The sequence below is a fragment of the Pelobates fuscus genome, chromosome 6 (genome assembly GCF_036172605.1).
Source record: "Pelobates fuscus isolate aPelFus1 chromosome 6, aPelFus1.pri, whole genome shotgun sequence".
NCBI lineage: Eukaryota > Metazoa > Chordata > Amphibia > Anura > Pelobatidae > Pelobates > Pelobates fuscus.
This window is the reverse complement of record NC_086322.1, coordinates 263,145,710-263,173,356: the sequence shown is the minus strand read 5'-3', so window position 1 is coordinate 263,173,356 and position 27,647 is coordinate 263,145,710. Positions and strand designations below refer to the sequence as shown.

Genomic DNA, 27,647 nt, shown 5'->3' with positions numbered 1-27,647 from the left:
ATTTCATATCCTTATTGTTCTAACTGTAAAAAAACAATTTAATTTGCCTTAAATTAAATCTCCTTTATTTCAGTCTATTTGCGAGACCTTTTTTTTATAAATCTGACTTAGAATCTATATACCGTTAATAACCTAGCTTTTACTATCATCCTACTATTATTAAAGAGAAATTGTTACTTCCATGGAAATTATACCATAGAATAATGTAATGTTATGAAAATGTTTTAATGTTTGTTATTTTCATGAGATGTTCTGGTTCCTTTAACATTTTGCATTGGGGATTTATCAAATGATGCCACAGTCCAGTCTAGACAAGGCAAATCCAGAACAAACACTGCAGTTGAGGAGGAAAAATAACTATTTTTTCATTTCTCCTCCTCTCTGGATGCGGAGTGCCATGTGCAAAGAACAGAGTTTATAACAATGATGGACAGGGAGCCAGGGTGTAAACACCCAGTTACAGAATAAAGAGGTGCATATTTCTACATTTCATTTTATTTTTTATACCTCCAAATACGTCTTTGTTAAACACAGAAATTATAAGTAAATGTAATATTAAAAATACTGGGAACTGTCAGTACTCCTTTGAGGACTACAAATCAAAACAATAGAGTGGTGAAGGTAGAAATAACTAATTTAATCTGAAAATAGCTTACAGTAAATGTATATAAAAAACAAAAAAAATGAATACAACATACAAAAAAATGATAGCAAACCAGTTTAGAAATGATAAAGGTGCAAAGACATAAGAGAACCAGCATACATAGGTACAATTTCTACAGGTAATTTAAAGAACAACTTTAGACATACAACTTTATGGCCTTACCATTCCTCTTTCTTGTGACTTTTCAGTATCTTCATTCAGACCTGTCATAACTGTGGTCACATCCCCCCCTCCCTCCCCCCCCCCCCCCCCAAAAAAAAAAATATTGTTGTGGACCTTAATTATCCTACCTTAACAACTATAGAAAAATCACATCTATAGTGAGTTATAGAACATACAACTTCCTGAACATAATTGGATAATGACACAGAGATAGCACATACTGTATTCCAAAAGCTAGTTGTTTGGAAATGTGCGTTGGCAACATTGGCACAGAATATTTAGAAGTCAAAACTCATATATCATGTCCTACAATACTAGGCAGGCTTTAAAGGTTTATCACCCCTGCACGCCTGTAGAATCCATGCCAAACTCATCCTAGATGAATTCATACTCACTATGGCAAATTTTTCACTTGTCAATGGCTAATGGTGAGCAGAGAAGGGTTAAGATCCCACAGGGCCCAAGCAGGTCATTAGTTTGCCTCCCTCTCTTAAACTCATCACATAGGTATGGTTAATGGGGACAAACAAATTTGTGGTTATATGGCCCCTGTCTAACCCATAGATGGCCGTCTATGTTTGCCTAAAGGGTAACCCTACTCTGGTGGCAAGTGGAAATGTTGAGCCTTGATAAAAACATAACACAGTTGGGCTTTTTTTTTTACTTTATAGGACATTATCCCATAGCCATATTTTTTTGTTAGCCAGTAACTCTTAAATAATCTGGAGCACTGCCTGAGTAACACAGGTCATGTATACGTGTGTTTCTTTACAAAGGTGAATTGCAAACCAGTTTGAAATCTGTACATTTCCCTTGCATGGTTCATATTTCAAAACATGTAACTAGATTACACTCTTAGTTAAAAATCGTAAATCTTTCATTCCTCACAACACCTGGGTTCATGCTCTGGTGATAAGCAGGATTCTCACTTGACCTGGACACAACTCAATCAGAGTTTAAAGGTTTTAAGAGCTTCTCGGAGACAATGAAAATGTAAAAGTAATTTGCATTTCGTCCATTAGATTAAGTCCAGGCTTTCTGTTTTGAATCTTGACGCTTAGGTGCGTTGGCGATCATATAATACTAATGATGACAATGCCATAGGGTTTCTTGACTTCTCAAAACATGTTTCCTTCAATATGCATGGTTTAAAAGATGAAGCCTGAAATGTATGACATGTAATCATTCTCTCCACTTTATTTAAACGTTCCAAAAAGCAAAAGAGCTTTGATAAAATCCATTGCTTAATTTTGCCTAGATTTTTCTCTGTCAGCATTTTTCATATCACAAAAGCAGTGAGGAATAAGGAATATGTTAATATTGCTGAGTTTTGTTTTCATGGAGAATATGTAGTCGATGTCTCAGTTGTTTCCAGTGCAAAGGAAGTTCTCTTGCTTGGTTTTACTGCTGTTGACCATTCACTGAGCTTCTCTTGGCTCATGCAACCAATGTCCTTGAAGAGTTTGCAAAGGTCATTCCTGAACTTGATTCCAATAATAACATAGAGAAAAGGGTTCAGACAGCAGCGGAAGCAGGCCAAGGTGTACGTAACGTCATCGGCAATATCCAGCCGTTTGCTTAAGTTGCAGTCGGTGGTGTTGCTGATGGTTTTTATAACTATTACGCTATTATAAGGTAGCTGAAAGATTACAAAAACAATGACGATGGCAATGATGACTTTGATGGCTTTGTATTTCTCAAAGTTACGAGCCTGGAGCAGCCTATTGATTATCATAGAGTAGCAAAAGGACATGATAAACAGAGGCAAAATAAAGCCGAAGAACATCTGAGCTATTTTCAACTGTATAGTGAGGCTATTGATTTCTTCGGATAATATCACACACTTTGTTAAATTATTTCTCTCTATTATTCCACTGTAGATCAACTCAGGAATGGAAAGGATGAAGGCTACCACCCAAATGCCAACGCAAGATAGCTTACTTATCAACACGGTCTTGGTTCTGTGACGATGAGCAGAGGGTGAATGAACGATGGCAAAGTATCTTTCAAAGCTCACACACATTAACAGGAACATGCCACTAAAGAAGCTCATTTTGTACAGACAGTAGATGATTTTGCACATCTTGTTTCCGAATGCCCAATTTGATGCTACGCTGAAAGCCCAGAAAGGCAGTGTTAGGAGGAATAGCATGTCTGCTATAGCAAGGTTCATCATGTAATAGTCTGTTCCAGTCTTGAGTCGTTTAAAGTAGAAGTATCTGAGCATCACCAGTCCATTCCCTGCAAGTCCCACCAAGAAGATCATAACAAACATGACAGGAAGAAATAGGGAGCGGAATTCACGAACTTCCGTTTTTGTACACTGTTTTTCATACTCGTCGTAATCAATGGTAGAATTGTCTGCCTCATCATCTGCCGGGGTGGTGTACTCCCCCACACACTGCTAAAAAAGAGAAAAAAGGTAGAAATATAAAAAAACATTTTAATATTCTATTAAAAAATATATATTTTATAATATAGTTTGCAAACATAAGCCAGATTTAAATTACTGCACGATATGGGTAAAATTATATTTTTAGCTATTAAAGAAGCCCCAACTCATAACTGTTCATCTTGAAAGATTTAAATGCCTATAGAGTGTCACACTCACCTACCCCACACCTCATCACACTCACCTACCCCTCACCTCTGCCATGCTACAGTCAAATCCCTGAACATAGCAATCATTATACACAGTCACCTCCCACACTTGGAACAAAGCATGACAATAAACACAACAAAGAAAAAACACACGGACACAGAAAAAACACACAGACACAGAAAAAACACACAGACACACTCAGTCAGAAATGGACACACACTGTCAGGCACATACACAGGTACATAATGCTAGACACACAGACATGTTTAGCCTCCTCCACACAGACAACACTCTCTACACACACTCTCACAAACAGACACACTGCACTCACAGAAACAGACCCCAGGGTCTAGGTGAGGACTCTTGTTTGGTAACCTGACTAAGGCAATGGGGAACCTTAGTCTGGCTCTGTGCACAGGGCCGCCATCAGGGGGTGACAACCATGACAGTTGTCGCGGGCCCGGCGGCCCTGGGGGGCCCGGACTGCTCTGGCAGTCCCGGGCCCCACTTTCTTTCTCTGCACACATAGATAGCGAATATCGTTATCTATGTGTACAGCTGCGGGCCCCTGGCTCCCTGTTACCGCAGAGGGGGCCCAGGCAGCACACAGCCTCTTCTCTTCTCTCTTCTAATAACTCTTGCGCGATCCGCGGAGCGTTGCCATGGTAACCGGGTCTCGCGAGAGTTATTAGAAGACAGAAGAGAAGAGGCTGTGTGCTGCCTGGGCCCCCTCTGCGGTAACAGGGAGCCGGGGCCCCCCCACATGACCACCAGGGATCATGGAATCTCCCCCCTCCCTGGACACAGGTAAGAAGCAGGGAGGGGGGAGAAACATTTAATTAAATTTAATTTATTATAAAATTAAAAAAATTAATGGTAAAATGCCCATCCCCCCCCAGATTGCACATTTACACAACACACACACTGCATACACTAACACACACTGCATACACTAACACAACACACACTACATACACTAACACACACTGCATACACTAACACAACACACACACTGCATACACTAACACACACACTGCATACACTAACACAACACACACTGCATACACTAACACACACATTGCATACACTAACACAACACACACACTGCATACACTAACAACACACTGCATACACTAACACACACACTGCATACACTAACACAAAACACACACTGCATACACTAACACACACACTGCATACACTAACACAAAACACACACTGCATACACTAACACAACACACTGCATGCACTAATACAACATACACTCTGCATACACTACACACTAACACACTCACTGCATCCACTAATACAATACACACACTGCATACACTACACACTAACACACTCACTGCATCCACTATACTGACACACAGTCTGCATTCGCTACACATTAACACACTCTGCATTCACTACACTAACACACACTCTGCATCCGCTACACACTAACACACTCTCTGCATTCACTACACATTAACACACACTCTGCATTCGCTACAAATTTACACACACTCTGCATTCACTGCACTAACACACACACTACATTCATTACACTGACACACTCTGCATTCACTACACACTAACACACACTCTGCATTCACTACACTAACATACACTCTGCATTAACTGGACACACAGCATCCACTACACAAACATCCTGTATTCACAGTACACACACTACATCCACCACAAATTGAAACACTCTGCATTCACTATACACAGACACTGCGTCTAATACACACACTACATCCACTACAGACACTGCATCCACTAAACACATTTCATCTAGTACATACAAACACTACATCCACTACACAAACACACACTACATCACTGTACACACACTACATCCACTACTCAAACACACTCTGCGTTCACTACACACACTGCATCCGCTACACAAACACACACTCTGCATTCACTGCACAAACAGTATCTAATACACACAAACACTACATCCATTACACACATTCTAATTCACTTCCACCATACACACCATATTCAGCCCTGCATAATTGTCATCAGACTAGGTAGGGCGTGGGCGGGCCCGGGAGGAGGGGGGGGGGCGACCTTGTGCTTTGTCAGGGGCCCCAAAATTTCTGACGGCGGCCCTGTCTGTGCATATGCATGTACTTGAGCAATGATGCCATATCAGAGTATTCTCCAACACCAAAACACTGAATAATGCTTGTGGGAGTGGGTATAAGCTGATTGCACTCTGAAGAGCAGTCTATCAGTAGGTACCGTTGTGATTTGGCCAGCAGGATGGTTAAATGGGAGTAAGCAGAACATTCCACGACGGGGGCTGAGAAAACAGAAAGTTTCCGTCTTCCATGTTCTATAACTCTCTGAACAAACAGAGAAATAATGCATCATCCTACAATAGCTGATTGCGAGTATATTCACTCAGTACAGATAAGCAAACAGCTGAACTTGAGGGACTTAAATAGAAATTATTTATAAAAAAAAGATAAAAATTCCATATGTGGGTCATCGGATGCCTCGGCTGGTTGCACATTTCCGTTCTCTGCCGTGTGTACAGCATTGTGTAATATAAGCTTTGACACATATAAAGGCCATCGTGTTAATTAAAGTGAATTGATGTACTCTTGGATCTTTTATTTCTGCAACTGGAGATCAAAATCATCTTCATTCAGAGTGTAGCATGTGCACTATATTAAAAGCAGCATATTATGACTTCCACCCTTAACCACATCCGTAGTCACCTGCAGTGAAAGGAGAGGAAACCGCAGATTCTAAGCTACTCATAACCTCAGACAGGTGCAGCAATGCATTGTCTGAAAGCACCCTGGAGACAATTAACTTGTCAGCTAAGTATGAGATCTTCTTTACTGTAGACACACTAGGCCAATGATCAGATCATTTATAAATATATATATAAATATATATATATATATATATATATATGTATATATATATATATATATATATATATATATATATATATATATATATATATATATAAAATACAGAAGTTTCCTTGCACTCACATTTCTTAGATAATGACGGGTGCATAAGTCAGCAGGCTGATTTCACATAGAATATCCAAAATGATGGCTGCACTCTTCGGGCTTCGTTGTATGTATGTATTTTCATGTATGTATTTTCTGATCCGGAGGAAAGCCCAGAGTGGGGCTGAAACGTTGATCTCGATTTTAATGTATACCCAATAAACTATTCGGATTTTAAACGAAGTCCGTGGAGTGCAGCCATCATTTTGGATATTATATATATATATAAATTGGATTAGCCGTGTATATATATATATATATATATATATATATATATATATATATATATATATCAAATGCTACGTTCTGAGAGCTGGTGTTACTGTGTTGCTAAGATTCATCACGGCTGGGCATGATAATATTTGCAATCCACAGCAGTCTGAAGGCTAAACCCCCTCTCTGTAATCTTAATCCTTACTCCCTTAGGCCTCTAGGGATCAGAATAGCTGAGAATAGCTGATGGAAGTGGATGTTTACAGTATGGTGAGTACAAAGCCCCAGAATCCTAAATCCTATATCCATTGGCATTCTCCTGACACTGTAGATACTGCAAGTGCTTCATCTTGTTAAAGTCATAATATTCTCGGGATATAATTACCATAAAGGATACCACATTCACCTGGATCTCAGGGTGTAACCGGGACTAAAGTTGGCCAATCCTCACAATATAATTTGCAGAAAATAAATGATGGCCCAGGCACTCAAGATAAATCCAAAGTGAGTAGGTTTATTGGAGCAGATGAAAGCAGAGTTTCGGCCCACAGCTTGACAAAGGCCCTATTGTGGGCTTAAACGGTGCTTTTCATCTGTTCCAATAAACCTGCTCACTTTGGATTTACCTTGAGTGCCTAAACCATCATAAGATTGTCTGGAGTTCTGTGATTCCCTAGGAGTGTCAGCTGACCACTTTGAGTCCATAGAAGCACCCATTGCTGGTATGATTTGGTATAACTAGAAGTGTGTAACCTCTGTCTTAGTCACATCTCCAGTAAAGCCAAAGTAAAATATACTAAACTCACTATACACAGTTTCAAAGTACACATGACACCAGTAATGTGCCCCCTTTCCTTTGTGGGTCTACCCCCTCCCTCCTCCACCCCCACAGTGATGCAGAAGGAGTTAAAATTACCTTCTGTTACCTCAGTCCAGCGCTGATGTCCCTCGCCTAATGACTCTGAATTCCCTCTAGTAGCTGTCTGGTAGACAGCCACTAGAGGTGGAGTAAACCCTCAAAGGTAAGTATTGCAGTTCATTAAAAATTGCAATAATTACCTTTGCAGTGTTAAGGGACCTGGGACTATGCACCCAGTCCACTTTAAAGGGACACTATAGTCACCAAAAAAACTACAACTTAATGTAGTTGTTCTGGTGAATATAGTCTGTAGACTTTTTTAATGTAAACACTGCCTTTTTAGAGAAAAGGCAGTGTTTACATTGCTGCCTAGTAACACCTCTAGTAGCGGTCACTCAGACGCTCTGGATGGACATGCTGAATTTTCCACATAGAGATGCATTGATTAAATGCATCTCTAATAGAAGATGCTGATTGGTCAGCACTGTGTTTGGCTCTGCCCACCCTCACCCCATCTCCTTGGCTGAGATAATCAGAATTAACAATCTCATGCTTTCCTAATGCAATTCTGATGATATCAGTTAAGGAGGCAGATCGTGGGCAGGGCCAGTAATAAGGGTACGTTTTTATCCTCTTTAAGGGCCACCTCTTTAAGAGCCACCTAAATAGTGTTTTAACCCTATAGTGTCAGGAAAACACGTTTGTATTCCTGACCCTATAGTACTCCTTTAACCCCTTAAGGACACATGACATGTGTGACATATCATGATTCCCTTTTATTCCAGAAGTTTGGTCCTTAAGGGGTTAATATCTTAATATTTATTAATATCTTATCACTTAATATGAAATAAAAGCAATGGCCTATATGCTAGTAATCAATGCACTTGAGTATGCTTAGTTAAGTACTGTTAGACAGCAATATACTACTTAATATATTATAAAGGGATTGAAAAAACCCACATTGATAATTCTCCCTATTTTTATTTAAAAATGTGTATTTTGTTTTAGAAACATACATAGGCTGGGATTTAGTATTGTCTAATAAGATTTTTTAAATGATTTAATAATATTTTGGATAAACCTTTAAAATGATTTAACAGTATGAAAAACATTAAAATGTTTTATTATTTTTATTTAGGATATGTATTTTTAGTATATGATATATATATATATTTCTATATTAATATATTTTAAAATAATAGTTTTAAAAAGTTATCCAAAAATATTAAATCATTTGAAAAAGTTTATCGAACAATATTGGATTGAATCCATAATTTGCTACAAACTTTTCAGATTACGGTAATGATAGAAAAAAATTATCTTGAGAACGTTAATCATGTATGCATTGTTCTGGTATTTTAACAACAAGGCGTAGTCTCTCCAGCACCATAGTTTAAAGTAAGTTAAAACCTTTAACCACAAAAAACGCATGGGAGGGAGGGGGTCTTTCTCATAAAGAAGATCTTAATGTTTTATTTCAGAACACGCTAGATTAGACAAAAGGTGAAAGAGAAAAGAGAGGGAAACTGGGGTGAGATTTACAGTGAAAAATAAATGCGGGTAAAAAAATACGGTGAGATATATATTGGGTGTGGTTGTTACCACAAGTAATTAAGGAGGTATACTTTCCAAATTAAACATCAATAATACATGTTGATATGGAATCAACAAAAGTTGGCATCAATAAAAATACAGTTCTTAACATCTGTATACTTTAAATATGGTTTCATATTTGTATGTGTTAATATAGAGGAGACAAAGAGAAATGCGTTTGTCTATATTTACCACTTGAGAAAATATTGAGTTAATGCCTATAAGCGCATCAGGTAATGTTGTCCCTAAGTCTTCTAAAATAAGGCAAATTCTATATTAAACACAGTTTCCAGTTTTTGATTCTAATTACTGAAGAAGAAAAAAACAACAGTTATTTACTAAATGTATAGCTAAATTGAAAGAATAATTAACTTAGACATTTTTTTTTATTCTTTATTTTTCCTGTGCAAGAAAATAACAAGCATGTGTAATGTACCACAACAGCACGCATATTTTATCCATCGAGATTTACAAGCCATACAGCTTTTATAAGCATATATGAGATCAAGGCTTAATTAGCCCGCATTAGTAAGCATTGCTGAAACAACAGCTTAATTTCCACTTGATTGTGGTAGGCATAAAACGTAAAAGCTGTCTGGCAACTGTTGCCTAGGGTAGGTCCTTTAGCGCCTATAAGTGAGGTGTTGCGGCCCGTTTTAAGCAGAAGTATGTAAGTTTTGGGTTCTGGGCAGGAATTACGAGCGACATATCTAGGTATCTATACAGACTAAATTCGGGAGGCATTGTAGTTATGCTCTGAGAGAGTGGCACGTAAAAATAATCTTTAAGATTGTGTTAGGGGAGAGGTTGCCCTATTGACTAGTGTTTGCTCACGAAATACCTAGGTCTTGGGGTAAGTGTCAGCCGATCCTTGATTGTACAGTGCTAGTACCTCCGTCTTTCCGTGGGAAGCGGTCGTTGGGGTCTACAATGTGGACTACTGCTTTGTCAGCTCCACTGCGAAATCTCACAATTAGGTCACAAGGTGCCGTGTCGGGCGCTCCTCTCGGTTTCGGTACCTGGAAGGCGCTCTCCATGTGTATAGCCCTGGAGGTCTTGCCAGTAGTCTCCGGAGTAGATGTGGGAGCTCTGCCACGGGTCCCTCTTCGGTATCCCCCTATTTTCAGGTTGGTGCGACGCCGTGTGTCTTCTATCTGGGCGAAGTGCATGTCAGAGGCAGCTTGCTTTTTAGTGAGTGCCTCAACGTCCCGCTGTAGTTGCGCTATGGTTTGGGTGTGCTGCACCGAGGCTGTTTCTACCGTGTCAATGCGGTTCACCAGGCCTGTGATGTCGGTGCGCAGCTGGGCTACATCCGCCTACAAGGTTCTCTGGAGGGCACTTAGCATGTCCTGTATCATTTCAGCTGTCACTGGTTTAGAAGTCACTGTCTTGGGCTTAGGTGAGTGTTTTAGTGCCAACATGTGGCCACCTTCCTCTTCATCCAGCGACAGTTCTTCCGAGTTTTCTGAAAAATCATCCACACTCGCCATGTGCTTGGCGGAGGAGAACGCTGATATTCATCCCCGGTTTGGGTCTGTCGGGTCTCAGTTTCTTTGTTTTCCTGCCCATAGTTGTCAGGTCAGTGGGGCTTCGGGAAGGAGGCTTGAAAAGCGTTTTTTTATCTCCTTTTTTAGCTGTTTTGGTCCAGAGGACAGTGTTCGTGCGTCCGCTCAGGTCAGTGGCTTGGCTCCGCCCCCGACATTTTTTTTTTTAGTTCAGCTTTTTTGATTTGAAATTGTGTTAAAAGTTTGTAACAGCTCCCTGTAGTTATTCCAACACTAGCTTCGAGATATGCATGTTGTGTGAGCTCAGCCCACACTCCTCAGTACGTCTAGTTGATTACTGACTACTTGTCATTTAGAAGCTACCTACAACAAGCTCACGCTGATATTTTATCTCTTATAGTAGCCAAGAGACATTCATACTGTGTGAGCGCTATTGTTTGGATAGATCAATTGATGATCCTATTTTTAAAGTCTGGTCACTGTACACACACTTTTTTCACTCCATTTATTTTAGTTCAATTTCCATCAAGAGGGATTAATAAAGATTTATATATACTGTAGTTAGTTCTTTTCATGCTCCAATACTGGCAGCTTTTTGCAATACATCGGTGGAGTAGTTTTATTTAGGGTATTGAGTCTGATTTTGGGTGCACTGCTTTAGTTAACCCATCTCAGTCCCTTCTTTTGGGAGTGGGAAACAAGCTCCCACTCTGAAGACTGAAGGGTCCAACTCCCTGCAGATAGGAGCTGCTACACCACACATACTTACTGTTACAGTGAGCAGCAAGGAATTAGTAGCTCTCAGCAACAGAAGCTCAGTGTGCATTGTATGCTGTGGAGCTACAAGGATTGAGGGTGGACCACCTATGTTGTGCCTCCAAGAGTGAAAGTGAGTGGGTATTTTGGTCTGTGAAAGTGAGTGGGTATCTGGGTGTGTGAATGTGAGTGGGAATCTTGGTCTCTGAAAGTGAGTGGGTATCTAGGTCTCTGAATGTGAGTGGGTATCTAGGTTTCTGAATGTGAGTGGGTATGTGGGTCTGTGGATGTGAGTGGATATCTGGGTCAGTGAATGTGAGTGGGAATCTGGGTCTGTGAATGTGAGTGGATAGCTGGGTGTGTGAATGTGAGTGGGTATCTGGGTCTGGGAAAGTGAGTGTGTTGTCTGTGTGTGTCAGAGTATAAATGTCTTACTGTTAGTGTGCATGTCCTGCATTCATAATTGTAAGTCGGAGTCTGTGTGTTTGTGTGATTCTGTGCATATATGAGTTTGTCTATAGGTGTGTTTATGTGAGTGTGCAGACTATGTGAGGACTAATATTGCTTAGGGAGGGGGTTCATTTTCATGAGCCAGAATCTTCTGGCATTGAGCTAAGACCAGCCATGTATGAACTCGCCCATTGGTTAAGAGCTTCAGCCGAGCAATGTGAACCAATGAGCGAAGCGAGCAAGCTGATGCATGGTTGCGTGTAGGTCAGTGGCACTAACCAGAGCTTTCTTGTAGGAGTTTCCAGCAGCGGGGGAGGTGGTATTGCATGCCTATCAGTACCCAGGGAACCAGAGTGTGTGGGGAAAGCAGTTGGGGCGGGCAGGGGGGTGGGCGGCAAAATCCGTTTTTGCCTGTGCAGCCAATAATCATTGCACCAGCCCTGTTTATATCTAACACACAAAATGCTAAAAATAGATGTTAAAACTAAAAGTTTATTTATTGAAAGGGCTGCCTTTGCATGGCATGCCTTTCTAAAATCAAAGTCTGATTCCTTGCTCCATATCTATTGCTTTACTGAGTGAGAAGACAAAACTTTGACTATGTGTAGGTTATGAAGAGGAAAAAGTAAAATTAGAATTAGTGCCTTGATGCAATCTCACCTTGAAGTGTTAAACGATTTTCATTCAGTTTAACAACTCAGAGTGCTGTTCCCATGTAACTGAGTTCCTTATCAACATCCAAACTCTGGCGGTTGTCACCCACATATGTAAGATGATTTTGTGTTATATAATAGATTGTTTTGATGTTACCGTGGGTGTTGCAAGTGAGACCAAAGACATTTTTCTGAGACAGACATAATTGTTTCAACTCTTTAATATCCTGTTTTGTAAAAGTTGTACTTGTTCCTAATGTGACAGTCCTATCTTTGTATTATACTGTGTATATATATTTAGGTATTGGTGTGTAGTTTGAGATTGAGCAACACACCTAGCTGTTGCTCTGTACATTGCGCTGTGGCTCTAAAACAGTTCTGAGAGTGAGAGTTATTGTGTTAAAGTGGATATGACAAAAGCTGCACACAGCCTAGTTAACAAAACTGTAAACCTGGACTGTGTGGAAACTGATAGTAGCTGTAGTATGGCGTAATGCATTGAATCCAGAATGCAAACATGGATTATAAGAAAATGAAGCCAAAGTAAGGTGCCAGCAAGGACAAGACAGGGATGTTGTCAAATACATAGCAGATTATCAGTTCGGGCAGCAAAGGTTCTTAGGCGAAGAGGTCAAAGCACAGGTTAAATACCAGATAGTAGATATAAATAACAACTAAGCAGCTTGTTCACATATCAGGGAGCAAATTACAACTGAATGGACTTGGGCATTCGTATTTGGACAAATGGATTTTTGGACATTCGTCCGAATACCACATGGGGAGCCGAACGAGCAAACAAACAAATGGGTGCCGAACTAGTGAGAGGGAAATAAATGAAATACCTGTAAAATAAAACATTGATATGTCTTGTGTCCATTATATGTCTTGTGTTTTTCTTCAATCTTTTTTTTTTAGCTCCAAAAAACGCCAAACAAAAATCCAAACTAACAAAATAAAAAAATAAACATAACCAAAAAAAAGACCATAATGCAAAAAAAAAAAAACCCCAACAAAACTATCCTGACGATAAAATGTTTTTTTTTTTTTTTTTAAATTAGTATTATTAAAGATGGCTGAAAGACCAATTTTGGTGTCATTCCCACAGCCTTCTCGAAAGCCTGCCGCATTCAGCCCATGCACTTGTATAGTACTGTAAGGGGGAGCCCTGCCTTGGAGAATGCTGCCAGAGCCTGTTCACTTGTCACGGCGTCCACGTGAATAAACACCATGCATCGCTGCAAGACCATGGGGCGCCATAAGAGAATAGAGCCCTAACTCTACCATCTGACGCTGCAGACTACGAGCTGGCATTGTGAACCTAGGAGGATCGGAGACGTGAAGCAGAAGGACAAGATAGGCTTCAGGTTGTGGGGTAAGACCCTGACACTATCAGTTTGCAAAGCAGTAGCACTCATTTTGTATGATCAGTGGAACTAGAGCTGGGGTATAAACTACTTATCCCTTCAACCAATAGTGGATAAAGATTTATGGGATAACATAATTCATTTTCAGAATGAGAGGCCCCATGATTTGTGGAACTTCCTGGTGAGGGAAGTGCCTGAAGTTTAAAGTACATTTTATTATTGATATATCTATTAGGTATATTTTTTATTTTAACTTATCTTTTGCAACATTTTAAATATGTAGGTTTCATATATACACTGAATAAAATTATAAACGCAACGCTTTTGTTTTTGCCCCCATTTTTCATGAGCTGAACTCAAAGATCTAAGACTTTTTTATGTGCACAAAAGGCCTATTTCTCTCAAATATTGTTCAAAAATCTGTCTAAATCTGTGTTAGTGAGCACTTCTCCTTTGCCGAGATAATCCATCCACCTCACAGGTGTGGCACATCAAGATGACTAGACATTATGATTATTGCACAGGTGTGCCTTAGGCTGGCCACAATAAAAGGCCACTCTAAAATGTGCCGTTTTACTGTATTGGGGTGGTCTGGGGGGGAGCTGAAAACCAGTCAGTAATTGGTATGACCACCATTTGCCTCACGCAGTGCAACACATCTCCTTTGCATAGAGTTGATCAGGTTGTTGATTGCGGCCTGTGGAATGTTGGTCCACTCCTCTTCAATGGCTGTACGAAGTTGCTGGATATTGTTGCTCAACGATACTTTTGCTCTTTTTAAAGAGCATCAAATTCCATATATGTACATTGTGATAGCAGTTTTGTTAGGTAATGTATAGATTGGGAGAAATACCTATTTAAAAATAATCAGTCAATCAGTTTTTTGCCACAGATTCTATGACGAACAATTGATTATAGGAGAGCAGAAGAGACCACCCACAGGCGGTCCTTCTGCTCTCTATGCATGGTAACCACAGTGTATGTATAACAAGCTGCTAGTGCTGGCTAGAAAGTCTGTTTAATCTAGAATGTGTGTGTTCTCTGTTTATAGCCTGTTAGAGCCTGCAGGAGCCTCCTGTGTGTGAATCCTGTGTCAGTCACAGCCAGGGAAGATGTTGCTAGGGCTGCATAAACAGAAACAAAAGTAATTTGACTGCAGGGACATGATCTATACACAAAAATTGCCTCATAAAGCTAAAGTTGTTTTGGGGCTAAGCGTATCACTTTAATAATGTTGCGGATAGACGGAAAAGTAAAGAGGAAATAGTCTGGCTAGATGCGCCATTTTGTGCTTTTACTCACCTGTGATATAACCAAGAGGCTTGAAATTGTTAAGGTGAAGCGGAACATATCTAAACATGAAAACAAAAACCAAATAAGTTAGTCATTACGTCATCTGACACAGCAACATCTTTCCCAATACTCTCCTACATAAAATATTTATTATTTTCAATGCTTTGTATTTTAGTAATGCTGTCATTTCTTAATTCATAATAAAACCAAATCACTTCAGCAGTTTGTGTTTTCAATATTGTACATTTTGGAGGCAATTCTATTGGGGTCATTAGAATTAGGGGTTGGGAAAAGTATCAGGATGAAAACTCAGGGCTAGGAGAAAGGGCTTGGAGCAGAATGAGGAGTCAGGACTAGGCTAGGGTGAGGAATTGAGGGTAGCATTGTGATTAGGCACAGAGTTAGGGTAGGGTAAAGGAGTCAGAGCTAGATTTTGAGTTCGTACTTAGGTCTAGGTTTATGGTTGGATAGGGGTTAAGTTTAGGTTTGGAGTCTGTCAGGATAGTCTAAGACCCAACACTCAGAACTTAATTTAATAAATGGAAATACATTTAAAAAAAAACTCTAAAACCTGTTACCGGACCTCCTGAAATAGGAATGTGGCTGGCAGGCACCATGACAGAGTCACACGTTTTATGGTTCTTATGGGTTAGGAGTTGAGGAATAAAGCGTATTAAATCAGAAATGTATTCCATAGCATATACCATCAGTCTCAGTCAAAGTTAATGAATGTCCCTCCAAACCTTTCAATTTGGCACATTCACACACTTTTGGTCCACTGATGATAACACTAGGTTAAGTCTAGATGTTTGGATCAAGCTTTGTTTTTGTCCAGATGCTGTGGGATTTACATACCAGTGGTGACTGATAAGATTTTAAGATGGTGGGCAGCTAGTCTCCACCACTGGCATTTGCCACACAAATCTTACCCCTGACCTGTTACCTAATCAGAAGTCATGCATTGTTCAACACCACAATCGAACTACATTTCCCATACACATTAAAAACAGAAAATGGTAGCTTCACACCAAGCAGGTTTTAAATAAATTGTGTAGAATGCAATATTTAGGTAGCATTCGGGGTGAGCACCAATCACATTGATATGAAATAGCACTGATGCCCAGAAGTAGGCATGCCTTTCTGACTACTACACAACCATAATGCATTTTTCTCTACCTATATTATTGGGCATTGCCCTTTCCCATCACAATTTAATAACCTTCCCCCCTTTTCAACACTATTAGACTTCAAGTCCCCCTCCCCCACTTCTTGAGCTAACATTAGCCAGCCAGTATGTCCTCTCTCTTCTACCATAGACAGCAATGACCCCACCATCTCCCACTATTATAAGACATAACCCCCCTCCACTAACAACATTAGATATCACACCAACCCTTTACCACCATTACGCAGCCATCAACCTTTCTACCCAAAACCTTTAGTCATCACTTTCTTCCTCCTCTGCCACCAATAATCATCACCTTTATAAAAATAATTTACCTTTTCATTAAAATTAGTATAATTAAATAACGTATTCTTCATTCATCTTGGCTGTCTTCCTAACTCTTGCAGGATGCGGCTGGGGTGGGCACTGTCACAACAGTTCACCTTTTATCTTCTATGCTCAGAACAGTACACATAATTAAAGTTAGGCTTTAACTCTGTCCTCTAATACCGTGAGTCAATGAGTCCTACAAGAGAAAGCAATGTGTATGACTCTTTAATAGGACATCCAATGTAAAGTGAATGTGTGATGTCAGAAATCAGTTGTAGGAGCAAATTGATCTGGATGTTGTTATACTGGGCATTTGCCATCAGCGACTCAAGATCTTGATACACCCACATGCTCTCAGTCAGTGCTACGGTGAAAGACGGGAGGATTATAATAGGACATTATAAAAGTGACAGATACACCTTTTTATGGTAAAGGTTTATGTTCACTTGTTTTAAATAATCACTTTCAGCTTAACTCCACTTTAAAAAAAAAAAAAAAAAAGATTTATTTATATGAAAGATTATTGTTTGCCCATCTGATTAAAAAAAAATATTAATATATATATATATATATATATATATATATATTGGAAGAGAATACGAAGCCACATGCAATTTTGAGCTTACACATCCTTTTCTTGACCACTTGAATTAAAAACAACATAGCGTATTATATCAGACATTCTGAGCCATTTTCCTATGAAAGGCTATGGGTGTGTTTAGCTACTTTTCACATAACGTTGTGTGTGCGGTAGAATTATAGAATCAAATCGGTTCGTTTTTGTTTTTTATATTTTAATTGCATATATTATTGTATTATGTCTAATCTAACACATTAAACAAATGTTTGGTTACTCAGGTTTGGTTTGACCTTATAACACCATGTTTCCCATGTTACCCTGACCTGACTTTTTTTTTTAATTTCACATTCCATTTCTTTACTGTACTTAAGATGGACTTGCCATAACAGGTTAACTTTAACACATAGCATGTCCTGTAGAAATGAATATGTCCTTTATTATAGTGAGAAATATATTTAATTGCTTTAGGAGATGCAAATGCACTACTTCTTTGCATTACCTCCTCCCATAGACTTGTCATTACACAAGGTTAATGGGTTTAACTAATACGGGTTCATGAGTTCAACAAAACAATAACCCGTTTACTCTGCTCGGGAATACTTACCACCCAAGGATGCCTTAACTCTGATTTTATTACGCACTGGCATCACAACATCTCTCCCTCCGTTACTAATTTTCCCAGCAAAATGCAAAGCCAGAGGAATGCACAGCTACTACACAGCAGTGCAGATTGACCAACTGTAGATATATTCTATTACTCTTCCATCAGTCAATTCTTGTTGTTGAGTTCTACATGCCTAGGCTGAAAATTGCTCGACTGGTGAGGGAAGGGATCATATCTTTTAACATTTAATGGAAACTCACTTAATTTGTTAGCAGATCTGCTAGCGCCATAAATGGAGAAAAGTTAGTCCCAAAAAATTACAAAAGAAAGTGTTTGGTGACAGGCAGGCTATGAAATGGTTTTCCTTTACAATATATCTATATTTAATTTCAAAGTAGAAACACTGGTGATGTGTTTTTCAGTTGAACTAAACCGTTATGGGGCTTTTTAGAAAATTAAGAATAGTTTGAATAATCTGATATATAGATGATGGGAAGGTCTGTAATGACTGTTGAGATCTCACATAAAGAAACTGAGAGTCGGTACGGTCATATTTTGGTTTCATACCATGCTGTTTAGACCACATTTCTCAGCCAGCTCAGCAACCCCAAATTTCATGATCCACGATTTAAAGAGCTATTGTATCATCATTCATTGTACAGCGCTATGGAATCTGATGGCCTTACCTGGCTCAGCAGGGCACTCACAATATGAATACAAAAAAAAGGTAATAGTATCTGTCCTGTATTTGTTAATTTAACACTCTACCATTAGGACTTTAAACATTTATTCATACCGCAATAGTTTTTGCCTATCTTTTTGGATTATTGAGCTCCTAACAAGTAATTGAGAGAGAAGATTTACTTACCTTTATTCCCCCAGTGTGACAGGTTTTTTTACACAGTACTGATGATATCAGCCAATCCAATGCTTCCCCCTAGGAAAGTATTCGGAGGCTAGTGTTCATGCAGCAATCGCTGTGCTGTGGCCAATCAACATATAGAGATGCATTGAATCAGTGCATCTATAAGGAGCGTTTGTGGTCTCCATCCAGAGATTTGAGACGTTAAAAGCTCTTCTTTGCAGGACCGAACCCAGAAAATCCCTCCAGTGACCTGTCCGAATGACCTTTACTAGAGGTGGCATTAAGCAGCAGAAAAGGCAGCATATACACTGCTCAGCCTGCAGGGACAGACTCTTTGACTTAGAACCACTATAACAATATGTAGTGGTTTTAGTTCATACAGTGTCTCAAAGCAATTTAATGAGACACTCTGTGTTTGCTGGTGACTTGTTTCTGGTGTCTTCATAAGTGAGACACAAGAAGGAAAAAGAAGGATTGGGCTGCGGCGTTGTACATGTTTGGAAGCTACTTGTGGGGTTGTGCATGTGGAGGCTGCTGCTTGTGAAGTTGTGTGTATAGAGAGACTGTATGTAGAATTTCATGTGTGAGGATGCTACTTAAGGGACTGTGTGCATTGAGGGAGGCTGCTTGTGGGTTTGCATGTGTAGATGGGGCTGTTTGTAGTGTAGTATGTGCGTAGAGAGTGTTGTTTATCTTGTAGTGTGTAAATAGGGGCTGTGGCGTGTGAATGGATAGGGGCTGTAGAATGTGTGGGGGGAATAGCGGCACTTGCGTACATCTAGGGGATAGTGGGGTTGTGGTAAGTCTATGTGTATGGATGATAGGGTTTTTACTGTGTGTGAGGGATATAGAGGCTGCAATATGTGCATGTCATGGGGATTATGGTTATATTAGGGTGCATAGGGTCTGTCATTCAGTGTGATAGGGACTGTAGTGTGTGTGTATGTGGATAGCCAGTGTAATGTGTGCACGGGGATAGAGGCTGTAGTGGGTGTAGGTAGTTTAGGGCCTGTAGTGGGTGCAGCAAAGGTGAGATAGGTATAGTGGGGTATAGTGGGTACAGGGGTGGGATAGGGGCTGTAGTCGGTGCATGAATATTTGAGGCTGTAGTAAGTGCAGGGTGTAGGGATAAGGGCTGTAGTGGATGTAGGGCCTCTAGCGGGTATAGAGAGGTTTTTGTGGCTGTACGGACTGTAGTGGGAGTAGGGGGAATATGGGCTGTAGTGGTTATACAGGGGATAGTGGGTGCAGGGGAGGATAGCAGTAGTTTTTGCAGGAGAGGTAGGAGCATTATGAAAAAATATATATCTTACCTCTCCCCTCTTGCTTACCTTGGCTTGGGAAGGTGGAATGCTTGTCAAAGGAGGTCCGGTGATCTAGTAATTTGGTCTGCATCCCCCACAGGTGCAGGTCATGTTTGCTACCCCACTTCTTCAACACACTTGCGAAAGCCTTCTGTGCCCCAAAGTCTGGGCTGGCCAGTGAGGGAGAGCTTTGATCTCCCCACCGGATGGAGAGTGTTACTGCTCCTTCTTTGAGCTGTTGATCTTTTATTGTCAGCCATGCATAGGTGATCCTTTGATCTCCTATGCAGGCCTCTGCCCATGGCCAACCATGGCCTGTTCAGATCTGTCAGGTGAGTCAGGCTGCCACAAGAGCCCAGTGAGTGCGAGGCCTTAGGCAGCCTCCTAAGTCGTATAACAAGAGAACCACCTCTGTGTATCTGATGTCAGGAATGCCAAGTTGGTAATACAGGAAATCAGCCAACAAAATATTTGGGCCTCCAGGACTAAGGCTTGAGAGAGGTACACTCTGCACCAAGACGTCTTCTACATGTCTGTGCAAATAAATGGTCACTTAGTATGAATCATGGATTGATGGTTATTAGCTGAGTAGTACTGAACATGATTTGCATATTTGGATGGTCCCCCCCTCACCACATTGAGTCAAAAAATAAGTTAAAAACTGTTTGACTTTTTACACAGCTCAGTTGTGGCACTGATCCAAATGAAAACAAAAAACTAACTTGAAGCTATTGTGTAAGGGGAAAAAAAATCCTCTTTTGCTACAATCTGATTTCTGCTTGGATCCACTATGTGGTAATATATTTTACATTTGTGGTATTTTCCAGAATTGTTTTGGCTTTTACTATGAAAAACAATCCTAATGGCAAAATGGCCAAAATTCATGTGCCTCTTTTCTATCCCATGTCCCCCTGTTCAAGGACATCCTTATTGTTGGTGTGTCTGAGTTTCTAACAGAGCTCCACAGCAATAATGCTCACAGAAATGTCTGTTTAAACTCCTATAAATGTGTTTAGAAATAAATCTGTGTAGTTCTATTCTTAACATGTATAGCTTGGAGGAAAGACGAGACAGGGGGGATATGATAGAAACATTTAAATACATAAAGGGAATCAACACAGTAAAGGAGGAGACTATATTTAAAAGAAGAAAAACTACCACAACAAGAGGACATAGTCTTAAATTAGAGGGACAAACAGGGGCGTATTAGCCGCGAGGCAAACAAGGCATTTGCCTTGGGCGTCATTTTCCAGGGGGCGGCAAAAAAAGCCGCCCCCAAATGCCCAAGGCAAATGTCTTGTTATTTTTGCGGCTAACAGACATGCCGGCGGGCTGCTGGGCGATCGGGCGGCACTGCCTGGCGGGCGGGCGGGCGGCCGGCCGGCGAGGGAGCACTTCCCCATAGCTGTCTGCTCAGCTCCCTCGCCAGCCGCAGAGTGACGTCATATTCCGGCTTCCAGCCTCACTCTGAGGCGCGCGAGGGAGCTGAGCAGACAGCCCAGGGGAAGTGCTTCCTCGCCGCCCGCCCGCCAGGCAGTGCCGCCCGATCGCCCAGCAGCCAGTGGACCACCAGGGAGGAAGAGACACCCCCCCTCCCCAGCATTCCCAAAGGTAAGGAGGCTGGGGGGGGTTAAATTAAAAAAAAATGTGTTAAAAAAATGTTTAAAAAAATGTGTTAATGTGGGTGGGTGAGTGTGTGTCTGTGTCTGTTAGTGTGTGTGTCTGTTAGTGTGTGTGTCTGTGTCTGTTAGTGTGTGTGTGTCAGTGTGTGTGTCTGTTAGTGTTTGTGTCTGTTAGTGTGTGTGTGTCTGTTAGTGTGTGTGTCTGTGTCTGTTAGTGTGTGTGTCTGTTAGTGTGTGTGTCTGTTAGTGTGTGACTGTGTGTGTCTGTTAGTGTGTGTGTCTGTTAGTGTGTGTTTGCCTGTGAGTGTGTGTGTATGTTAGTGAGTGTGTGTGTCTGCTAGTTTGTGTCTGTTAGTGAGTGAGTGTGTGTCTGTTAGTGTGTGTCTGTTAGTGAGTGCGTTTGTCTGTTACTGAGTGTGAGTGTGTCTGTTAGTGTGTGTGTATTTCTGTTAGCGAGTGTGTGTTTCTGTTAGCTAGTGTATGCGTATCTGTCAGTGAATGTGTGTGTGTGTATTTAGAATGCGGGGCGGGGGGAAAGGTTGGGTGGGGGTGGCGCAGGGGTTCGGGGGGGCGCCTGAGTTTTGTCCTGCCTAGGGCAGCACAAAACCAGGATACACCACTGGGGACAAAGGTTTAAAAATAATATCAGGAAGTCTTACTTTACTGAGAGGGTAGTGGATGCATGGAATAGCCTTCCAGCTGAAGTGTGTAAAGGAGTTTAAGCATGTGTGGGATAGGCATAAGGCTATCCTAACTATAAGATAAGGCCAGGGACTAAGGAGAGTATTCAGAAAATTGGGCAGACTAGATGGGCCGAATGGTTCTTATCTGCCGTCACATTCTATGTTTCTTTGTGATAGATTGTTCTAAATAATGTTTTAATTGCATTTATTATTAGTAAGACACCTAAACGTTCTCAGAACAGCCCCACCCCTGGACACATCCCCAGCAACACCAATGATATTAAAGTGTCCCTCATTGCCCATTTAAAATATTGGGAAGTATGCGCACCTGTGTTGGTTTGTACCTGAGTTCAGTGTGGTGTAACACTACCCCAGCCCCTCGTGTGTTAAATTGCTGTCTCTCCTTGCAGCAGGAAACAATTTCAGTACTACGTAAACTCTTTTGTTCTGTTTTCAAGCCAGTACAGGAGAGGTTAACGAAACACTTTCTGTTTCTTGAACGTGATCTTGTCACTTTTTTTCCAAAACCACTACATTAATCATAGATGGGTACTGCTACTGAAAAACAGAGTAGAATTTCCCACCGTTTGTAAGAAAGAAGACGCATAGTAACGACTCTCAGTTTCAGATTATGCAGAACTCTTTATCAGATTTTTCAAATGTTCGAGAAAAATTTCAGTAAGATTATTTTGACTATAAAAAAACTTTTACGACAAGCGTGATTACTGCTATTTCTTATCAATATAGAATTTACTCACTAAACAGGATAATGTGATGAAGACCCGACTTGCTAAAATGACGCTAGAGCTTTTGAATTACATACATTTTTCACTTCACCAGAATTTCCTATTTTAACCTAATTTTACTTTTAAAATAATTCTTAAAATGTAAAATTGCCATTAACATTAAATCGATTAACTTTGGTTCTGAGTTTTTTTTTTTTTTTTCTACTTAGATGTGTTTTCCTTAATTGTTTATTAAATAAACATTATAAATATGTGAGAGGTTTAAATAATATTTAAAATAGGCAGGGCAAATGCGTAGCACATTAAAATATAAGTGTTAAAAATAGCATGTGTGTGTGTGCTTGTGACCCCCTTATAATATCTGTGGGTTAAAGATATACATCAGCATCAAACATCAGCTTCCTATCTTGAAAAAAATATATATATATTTTTGTCTGTGTGTATTTTTATCATCAGATACTATTTTTCTGTCTACGCTAAGATACATACACAAATACACACATATATTTACATAAATAAACACACGTAATGCCTGAACAAAAACTCTCAAAATATCAACCAATAAAATTATAAAAAGAAGAAAAAAAAAAAACAGGTTTAAAAACATGCTTAACTCTTGCCTAATTAGTGCTTCGGGGCTTTGATAAAACCTAGAGTTTTTGTTGCTTTGGCTCTGTGATCTGAATTATTTAGAAGCTTTGGAAAAACTCTCAGTCTTTCCTAAAAACAATATATTATTGTGCCTCAAACATAATAATCTTTTCTATGTAACACTCATGGTAAGTAAGAGAAAACGAGAGGATGCATAAAATTGAGCCATGTATTATTAGACAATAATGTCACTGGAGAACCTTTTCTCTTGTGTCTTATGATAATGTCTCCTGGTTCATGCTTCACCCACATATATATATATTTTAAAACGAGTGTGTTTTAGGGCTATGGTTAATATGTTCTAGTTCTAGTTAGGGCTAGTTGTGTTATGATCGAGTCTGGAAATAAAGTTAGGGCTGGTGGTGTTAGGGTTCCTTTAAGGTTTGTGGCAGCACTGGACATTCATACAGGGGTGTATCCTGGTTTTGTGCTGCCCTAGGCAGGACAAAACTCAGGCGCCCCCACCTCCCCCCGCGCCACCCCCACCCAACCTTTCCCCCCGCCCCGCATTCTAAATACACACACACACACTCGCTAACAGAAACACACACACACTAACAGACACACTCACTAACAGACAAACACACTCACTAACAGACACACACTCAATCACTAGCAGACACAAACTAGCAGACACACACACTCACTGACATACACACACACTCACAGGCAAACACACACTAACAGACACACAGTCACACACACACTAACAGACACAGACACACAGTCACACACACACTAACAGACACAGACACACACACACTAACAGACACACACACACACACACACACACTAACAGACACACACACACACACACACACTAACAGACACAGACACACACTAACAGACACACACTCACCCACCCACATTAACACATTTTTTTTAAATTTATTTTTAACACATTTTTAAAAAAAAAATTTAACACATTTTTTTTTTTTAACACAGTTTTTAAAAAAAAATTTAACACGTTTTTTTTTATTTATTTGTAACACATTTTTTTAAAATTTATTTTTAACACATTTTTTTTAACAGCCCCGACCCCCCCCCTGCCACCTTACCTTTGGGAATGCTGGGGAGGGGGGTGTCTCTTCCTCCCTGGTGGTCCAGTGGCTGCTGGGCGATCGGGCGGCACTGCCTGGCGGGCGGGCGGGCGGGCGGACGGCCGGCGAGGGAGCACTTCCCCTGAGCTGTCTGCTCAGCTCCCTCGCCAGCCTCAGAGTGAGGCTGGGAGCCGGAATATGACGTCATATTCCGGCTCCGCCTCCCAGCCTCACTCTGCGGCTGGCGAGGGAGCTGAGCAGACAGCTCAGGGGAAGTGCTCCCTCGCCGGCCGTCCGCCCGCCCGCCCGCCCGCCCGCCAGGCAGTGCCGCCCGATCGCCCAGCAGCCCGCCGGCATGTCTTTTAGCCGCAAGGCTAACAAGACATTTGCCTTGGGCATTTGGGGGCGGCTTTTTTTGCCGCCCCCTGGAAAATGCCGCCCAAGGCAAATGCCTTGTTTGCCTCGCGGCAAATACGCCCCTGCATTCATATGTGGCTATGCTTCTGAGTCGCAATTGCTACTTTCAGTTGTCACATTTAATTCACCTATTGCCCAATATTGATATGGTAACAGAGTAGCTGGAGATATAAAATCATGCTAATTCTCTCTCCTCGAGCTCCTCTCTGGACATAGGATTATCAGAAGAGGACTGAATTAAAATGGTAGCATCTTCATATATCAGCTGCTCTCCCGGAGCTTAAAGGGACACTCCAGACCCCTAAACAATCTATCTTGCTTTAGCAGTGTCTCGCCGGCGGATAAAGAAAGTTAGTAATACTTATATTTTTATTGTATGTGGGAGACGTCTTCATGCACATGGTTAAAGGAACACTTCAAACATGAAAACTGAATATGGGTTTCTAACATTGGAGTGTTCCTTTAAATCCCATTAAACTGTGGTGAACCAGAACATGTACGCCCCAGTGCTGCCATTAAACTAGGGACTAGGCACTGCACGGTGGCAGTAAAACTGTACTGTACGCTATGTGTCATCGTCTGTGTATTATTCTAAGTAATGTACAGAAGATGTCACATACCGTGTGCAGTACAATGTTTGAAAACGGTATCTGCCCTTTAAAACGTTTGATCTTATTATGATGTCAGCAAAAACCTTTGATAACATATCAACACTTTTCTGAATTAACAAATCACTTTTGATTCACATTTACAAGAATAGTATTACTCATTATTTGGCTTGACATTATTACTGTTAACTACCGAAATAATAATATTTCCTGGATTTCTAACTAATACCAAAGCATATACAAATGGTTTAATCTTTTCAGAGCCAGCTGTGAAAAAGACTTATAAAGCACATAGTGGGTAAACGGTTATGTCCCAAAACTCATGTACTATTGAAATGCTACAATGTAATCTCTTTAGAAAGTAGTGTCAATCTATGCCATCACCTGGCCAATCCAGCATCGAATCCAATATTCTAATTACTCACCAACACTACTTCTACAGTGCCAAGTTAATGTTAAATTAGAAAGCTATTGGACATCAGAGAATGCATTGATTATAATATGATTCCAATGCCATAGGCATCAGTGTAGGAACCCCCCAAAAAACACAAATCAAAGTCTGGAGGGCTTTTCATAATATACTAAAGAATTTGGAGTTCCGTAGAGAGCATGCTTCAAACCATATGAATTCCAAAATGGAAATATGGAAAAGTATTGGGGGGGGGGGGGGGGGGGGGGGAAAGTAGCATTTACATTTACAACCATTAAGCTACACCATCAAGACTGGGGGACATATTACCCCTCTCATCCACCCTATCCAATTATCTGAGAAGTATCAGTCTCCCCATCGTCTGTTCTTCTTAAACCCATGGTCATAGATCCTTAAAAATGAAAACACATTTGCTTGAATACAGGTAATGCAATATGAATTCTTTAGCAGCTGCACTAAATATCATTAATTTTTGACAATTCTAACTAATGACATTTGTGGGTACTTCTATGAGAAATGAAACAAATGAGGCTAACTCTTTCGGATTTCAATGCCAGTCACTACCCACAAGATTGGTTAAATAAAGAAGTAAATTTGCTACTCACTGCGAGACATCCTGGTGTGTGTTTCTGATTGAGGTTGTATGTGTGGCTGCGAAGAACAGAATGTGGTGACAGGCTATGTGAATTAATGTAAAGAACTTTTGGCCAGCACGTATCGTAAATATGTAGTCCCTCCTCCTGCCATCTAGTTTCAATCATGTGCTTCCTGTAAGGTTGACTTCATTTACTCCTGGGGAATTCTTAATCTTTGCCACCTAGAAATGTCATAAATAGTTTAAACAATTGATTGTGTGTCTACATAAATGTTGGCTTTCTGTTTATTGGTTATATGATGTCCCCAAACACAATGTGGGGTATATTTCCAGGATACATATAACATATAGACCACATAAATGTGAATTATTTTTACTTTGAGAATCCTTATTTTACGCATTGGAATAAACAGACAAACAAATGTAATTTTACATTTCGTTTTGATTCTCGCTCTAGTCATTTGCACACAATAAATGCAGGTGAAAAACAATACACCAACGCAATGATTTATTAAGCAATACTTAGAATTTGGATTTTGCATATGTATGGATAGTCTCTTGGCTTTGTGTCCTCTGTTCAAGCCGCGCGCGGCCCTGCTGCTGCACGAGCCACGCGCGGCTCATCCGACGGCTGCAACAGGAAGGCGGGCAGTGACCGCGAGAAGCGGTCACGTGTCCCGCCTGACTCTAAGAGCGCGCCGCGGGTCTCGGGCGCGCTCTTAAAGGGACAGTGGGAGCCTAAATTGGCAAAGGCCTCCCATTGGTCCCTGTCATGCCACACTCCCCATACACTTACCTTTTGGGGGCGTGGATGTGACAGGGACCAATCAAAATAGATGTTAAGATATATATACTCACCTTTTT

General features: G+C 40.5%; 1 protein-coding gene across 2 annotated transcripts; it reads right to left on the bottom strand.

Annotated features, from left to right (window-relative positions):
- Positions 1 to 953: 953 nt before the first annotated feature.
- CCR7 (C-C motif chemokine receptor 7) lies at positions 954 to 26,859 on the bottom strand. 2 transcript variants are annotated; one of them, XM_063425434.1, is made up of 3 exons: positions 26,794 to 26,859; positions 15,153 to 15,202; positions 954 to 3,230 (listed from the first exon to the last, which is right to left on the bottom strand). In XM_063425434.1, exons 1-3 carry the CDS (start codon positions 26,801 to 26,803, stop codon positions 2,163 to 2,165), a joined length of 1,128 nt encoding a protein of 375 aa, XP_063281504.1. In that variant the 5' UTR covers positions 26,804 to 26,859; the 3' UTR covers positions 954 to 2,162. The 2 variants fall into 2 exon arrangements, with proteins under 2 accessions (XP_063281504.1, XP_063281505.1); XM_063425435.1 differs by having other exon boundaries at positions 954 to 3,227.
- Positions 26,860 to 27,647: the final 788 nt, after the last annotated feature.

What these genes read in the sequence shown, in the direction of transcription:
- CCR7 (XM_063425434.1), bottom strand. An exon ending in GCCTCTTGGTTATATCACAG is followed by an intron (nt 3,231 to 15,152) that starts GTGAGTAAAAGC and finishes TCTCTTTTTTAG; the next exon opens with CAGTGTGTGGGGGAGTACAC.